This window comes from Phoenix dactylifera, unplaced genomic scaffold, assembly GCF_009389715.1.
Source record: "Phoenix dactylifera cultivar Barhee BC4 unplaced genomic scaffold, palm_55x_up_171113_PBpolish2nd_filt_p 001691F, whole genome shotgun sequence".
NCBI lineage: Eukaryota > Viridiplantae > Streptophyta > Magnoliopsida > Arecales > Arecaceae > Phoenix > Phoenix dactylifera.
The window spans coordinates 57,697-63,774 of NW_024068990.1; the positions used below are offsets into that span (position 1 = coordinate 57,697).

The 6,078-nt window shown below is 37.9% G+C and overlaps 1 protein-coding gene across 1 annotated transcript; it reads right to left on the reverse strand.

The window, feature by feature from the left end:
* Positions 1 to 445: 445 nt before the first annotated feature.
* LOC120108981 (auxin-induced in root cultures protein 12-like) lies at positions 446 to 1,278 on the reverse strand. The gene has a single exon (XM_039122721.1). It carries the CDS (start codon positions 1,226 to 1,228, stop codon positions 572 to 574), a length of 657 nt encoding a protein of 218 aa, XP_038978649.1. The 5' UTR covers positions 1,229 to 1,278; the 3' UTR covers positions 446 to 571.
* Positions 1,279 to 6,078: the final 4,800 nt, after the last annotated feature.

Below are 6,078 nucleotides of genomic sequence, written 5' to 3' on the forward strand. Positions count from 1 at the left end.
AGAGGAAGAAAAGGCAATACCAACTTTCCAAATCATTTTGACCGACCATGCATGGAATAATACGTTAATTGTATAGAAAGAAATAGAAATAAGATATTTTTCAATCTCGTCGTAGCATTAAATGCCAAGTCGAAATTTTATATATATGAAGAAATATAAGTAAATAGCAAATTTTCTTGTGCACTTTTTACTTCTACTTCTTTTTTTGCTCTATTTTTTTTTCTTTTTGTTCATCGACAAAAAGATTTTCCGGAGAGTCAATTTTTCTTAATTTTTTTTGTGCATGAACACACAAATTTTCTTAAGAAAATCTGATTTTTCAATAATTTATTTTTTTTATTTTTTTAAATTTTTGAGAGGAGTTGAGTTTCCTCTCTCCTTCTAATTTAATAGGTACGAGCATGTATAAAGGATCCTAAAGAATTAAATTCTGTATATACCGAAATACAAAAGAGTCCAACTTCACTTTATATTATTTAATTAATTATTAAAAAAAAATTAGAAAACTTCGAAAATCACCAACAAAGCAATCAATAGCCATTGCTTACCCAATAAAAATTCCTGGAATCTCCTAAAAAAGTAAAAATAAAAACATGACAAAATAAAGAAGGTTACTGAGATTCCTCTTCCCGGCGCCGGACTCCTGGGGTGCGGGGCTGACCGCCTGGGCCAAAGTCAAGGTGCCCTTGGCCGCCAAATTGTCCGGATCGAACGCGTGCTTGACCGGCACGCCGTCCTTCACCGATGCCCCCACCTGCCACACCTGATTCACCGCCTTCATATCCTTCCCCACCTTCACCGTCCCGAACAACCTTATCGTCCCGTTCGTGTACTCCGCCGCGAGATCCGCCGTATCGAACGCGATCTTCGACTCCTTCAGCGGCTCGTATCCTGTGATGTTGTACGTCTTCACCACCATCTTCCCGTCCGCTCCCTTGAAAGCCGCCAGCGTCTGCGACCCCGCCATGCCCGTCCCCGTCGGGTTGATCGCCCACGCCACCCAACCCCCCTGCGCCGCCGGTGGCGCCATGAAGGCGATCGAGAGCGCCCCTGCGGTGCTGTTGTAGGTCCAGTGTAGGGAGGCGGACAGGTGGGGGAGGTCGCTGCAGTCCGCGAACACCCGGTTGGCTCCCAGATTCTGGGACTTGCACGCCTGAGCAGCGACGGGCGGCGGAAGGAAGCAAACGGCGGCGATAGCAACGGAGAGGAGCACGAAGGCGGCGGCCATGGTGTATTCCTCCTCCTAGAGAGTGGGCTGTCAAACTCCGCGGAGAAGAGGATTTCTCGGGGTAAGCGGCGAGAGCTCTGGTCGGGAATTTATAGCGAAGAGTAGGAGGAAGCGCCAGTCTGGTATTCCTCAGGAACAGTTTGGTGAATTGGAATTGTAGAAAGAGTCGTGTTTTTATTGGTTAAGCTACGGTCTCTGATGCCACGTGGACGGTAAATGAAGAGAAATAACGCGTTCCGACAGAATCAAAAGCGCGTGCATGCGTTAGGGGTTGCGAGCGTTCTAACGGCATATGGTTTAGAGGTTGGTAATGGAAAGTGATATATTTACCCCTAAGGTTTGGAACCTATACCCCACATTCTGTCAGCTCCATTCCAAATGCTTGGAGTATGGATGAGTTGGTGTGCTTTTATGAAGTGCCTGGCAATTTTAGAAGGGAAAAGGGCACTCAGTTCGGGGGCTCAGTTATAGGACTGCGGACTCCACGGCCCCTCCTAGAGTTCTGGTGCTTTGAATGTTTTGCAGCTCCCGTCCGGGATAATGAGAGCAAAAATAGATTCCACGTATTAATTTAAAAAAGTGATAATGGCAAGAATTGAATTAGAAAGATATTGTTTAGATTTCCCAAATGAAAGAAAGATATTGTTTAGATTTCCCCAATAAAAGAAAGATATTGTTTGAAGTTCTGGTGCTTTGAATGTTTTGCAGCTCCCGTCCGGGATAATGAGAGCAAAAATAGATTCCACGCATTAATTTTAAAAAGTGATAATGGCAAGAATTGAATTAGAAAGATATTGTTTAGATTTCCCCAGTGAAAGAAAGATATTGTTTAGATTTCCCCAGTGGAATGATCATTACGCTAAGGATTGAATGGAAAAAATATGGTACTGATTTTTCCACCCAGGTGACATGTATTAATTTAGAAAAGGTGATTATGGCAAAAATTTAATTAGAAAAATATGTTAATATGTACATTTTACCAAAAAAAGCTGATTATGTTAATAAGACACAAGACTAAATCTTTCGTTATAGGTGCCATTGATTTTTTGTTTGGAATAAGGCAAAGCCAAATAAAAAAAAATAGTCCCAAAATTACATTCTTTGAAAGTACGCTCCCATAGGATCATCTAACAAAATGTTGGGAAAGTGTTATAGAAGAGGGTTTGTTTTAGTGAAAATAATATCTTTTATAGATAAGGGTGCAAATGGGTCGGATCAAATCGGGTCATGAGTGAGCATGATCCAGCTTGATTTTTTGTTCGAGTCCTAATGTTGGACTCAAACCCAACCTAATAGAAGATCAGATCGGGTCGGATCAGATCCACGGCTACAATTTTTTGACCCAACAGATCATTTAGTTCGGATCAGGTCCATGTATAGCCCAGTCCTAACTAAAAAATTCAGGTCCGGTTCGGATCGAAGTCGGATCATGCTATAATTCATAATAAAAAAGCATAATTTACTACTTTAAGGTTGAGCTTTTTAGCTGATTTTTTTTACTAAGATAAGCATGTTTAAACACATTTTAGACTAACTAGTCTAAGCTAAACATCTCCAAATATGTCAAGAAAAAGTGGAGACACTATTAACAAATGGAATTTCATACACATTTTGAAAAATAACAATGCTGTATCATGATGAAATTTACATAATTTAACTAGAACCTGCCATAACCTTTATTATTGAATTAAACTATCTCATAATATAGGAGAAAAAATGTCTCAGCTACTGTTTGGATCGGAAAAAATAGCTCTTTCACATGTTAGCCATCAAGTAGATGCTCCACATCAGTCCTATCAAATTAATTATACTTAAAGTAAGTGTTTTGACAACTCCAACAATATTAATTAACCATCCAGAGAGACAATGGTTCACCAGCAAATGCTAACAAATTAATAATATTGTACATGACAACGGCAAGTACAAACAATAATATGCATGCAGACCAAAGCAATCCAACAAGCCCATGTAGACCCAAAATCGATAATCCGGGTTCGGATCATTGGATAAATGATCCAAAATTGACTCAAAAAATAATGGACCGGGTTGGGTCTGGTTGGGATTCTGTAAACTCAGACCCAAACTGAAAATTGGAACGGTCCAATTTGAGACCCCAACTCGACCCCACGGATACTTAAAAATTGGTTGGATTGGATCTAAAAAGGTCGGATCAGATCACGGATCAAACCAACCCAATTGCATCCTTATTTGTAGAGCTTGGGAGGCAACCCATAGATGCAATTTATTTAAAAGGGTACCTTATTCTAAGAATTGAATGGGAAAGATAGGTACCTTCACATATAAAATGTGATCATGGCAAGAACTCAATGCAAAAGATATGATACTGCATTTTTTAATTACAGACGCCATGTGTGAATTTAGAAAACGTGATTATGGTAAGAATCGCATGACATCGCTTTTCGCATTAGAGATGCCATGTATCCTTTACGAAAAGGGGATATGGTAAGAATTATATGGAAAAGATATGGAGTGTTGGACTTCCCCATTGTAGATGCCTCGTATGGAGGACCTTCTTGAGCTGGGAAAACGAAAATTGCTACAAGGACTATCTTGAGCTATCAAGAACCAACACAAGACAAAGTGGTTAATTGACTTAGGACTTGAAGAGAAAAATTGCTACAACTGCTCTTCATCTTAGGCTCCATTTGGGAGAGCTTTTGGAGGGCCAAAAAAGCACTTTCTGATCCTCTAAAAATACTTTTAGATGAAATAGGAATGTTTGGTAAAAATTTCAGAAAACTGTTTTAGCTTTTTCAGAAAGCTAAAAACAGCTTTTTGAAAGAAGCTCCATTTTGGAGCTTTCTGTGAAAGCACTTTTAGACCTGATCAGAAATCTATTTTTTTGACCCAAATATCCGTGATAAAATATAACAATTATACAAAATATCTTTTTAATAATTGTTTAACCAATTTTATCACCTAGCTAGTATTATGAGAAATTAATTTACGCTAATAATTATAATATTTTATATCTTTATTATTGTATTATACTATAAATAAAATATTATATTACATTATATCATGATACAATGATTTGTTATATTAAATAATTTAATATTATATTAAATTATTATGCTATAGTATATAATATTATATTACTATATTATAATAATATTATATTACATTACAGTAATATTATACTATATCATATATTTCTGTATTACTACATATTATATTTTATTATGCTTTGTTGTATAATACTATGCAACGTCTTTTACGGTCATTTTGTCGTATATAAAGTACTTTTGTTAGTTTGTTTATCAAACACATGTTAAAGTGGCACAACACTTTAGAAATGTAGCTACCAAATAAAAAATAGCTTTTTATAAAAGCTCTACTTCAGAAAGCTCTACTTTCAAAAGTTCTACTTGCAAAAGCTCTACTACCAACAGCTCCCCCAAATGGGGCCTTAGTAGCAGAGATTGTCATCCTCTTAGGGATTGTGTAGATGGTCTCCTTTTTTTGATGGTTATCTTGCTGCCATAGACTACCGGTTTATAATTCTATTGGGAAGTTTTAACTAGGGATTTCAAAACTTGCTTGGTATCTAGTTGATTGTGGTTTGTACCCTACCCCCCCCCCCCCCCCCCCCCCCCCCCCCCCCCCCCCCCCCCTACTCTAATGATGTCATGACCCTTCTATTAAAGTCCACTCTGGTGAAAAATGAATTTACAAACAATGGAGACTTCAAATTAATGGAGCAACCGATAACCTGTTGACAAAAGATTTTGTAATTGACAGGACAACAATGTAACTGTAAATCAATCACAACATGAACACATTCATGGACATGTACACCTTTATACCCATTAAGCTCAATGATCTAGGTGAGCATCATTTGCTGATAAGTTAATAAACAATGACGCATCACATCTATGGTCCTACCATAGTTTACTGTAACATGGTCCAAATGATCATAGTAGCAAGGAAGAGAAGGCAAAAAAACATGGCAGCGTTTTGATCTTAAGCTAAAAAGTCCCTCCAAAAATAGGACTACCTGGATACATATCGAACATTCGTTGCTTGCATGTAAAGAACAATTTTCAAGCTTAGAAAAAAAAAAAGGCATGAGAGAATGAGAGGATGAAGGATAATTTACTTTTACAACAAGATAATTTACTTTACCAAGATTGAAGGAAAAAATATTGGACACCTCAACCTCAAATCGAACTGGACTGACCTCCTTGACATTGGTCATAAACTGACGTGAGCAACTTCGCCCCAGTTGAGGAGCCGACCAGCTGAGGAGCCAATTGACACGTACTGGTAAAGACTGACAGTTTCAACAATCGGCAGTTGTGATAGCTCTGCATTCGGCACATGGTCAGTATACCACCCATACGAAATGATGCCCGCATCTTAGACATACGACTAGCCATTAGCTAGCAATTAGTGCACGCTACATCAACCCAGATAAACGATAAAATAAACTCTCCTATATAAAAGGGTAGGTATGCAACATCTATCACCCCCCAAATCTGGAATATAATACGATCATGCTATCGAGGGACAGAACCCAAGATAACACAAAGCCAACATTATATTTAGCTATCAAATTCATCTTAAACAAAATATAATAAATAAAAATCTAATTTTATTATCCATTAAATAGAACCAATATTGGTGTGGAGTGATTGATTAAAACCCCATTTGATTTTGATGAGCTCAAAGCATTTGAGTATATCTTTTGATTACTAATGAATTCAATTGAGTGTTTCAGTGAAAATCCTGTCTAAGTGTCCCAAGACTTGGTTCATAATTTTTGGATAAGTTAAGGAGTCTGTTTGAACCAATGTCTGAGACTCGAGTCGACTCCCGAGTATCACGAG

Excerpts from the sequence above, each read along its gene's own strand:
- LOC120108981 (XM_039122721.1), bottom strand. The coding sequence starts at position 1,228 with ATGGCCGCCGCCTTCGTGCTCCTCTCCGTTGCTATCGCCGCCGTTTGC.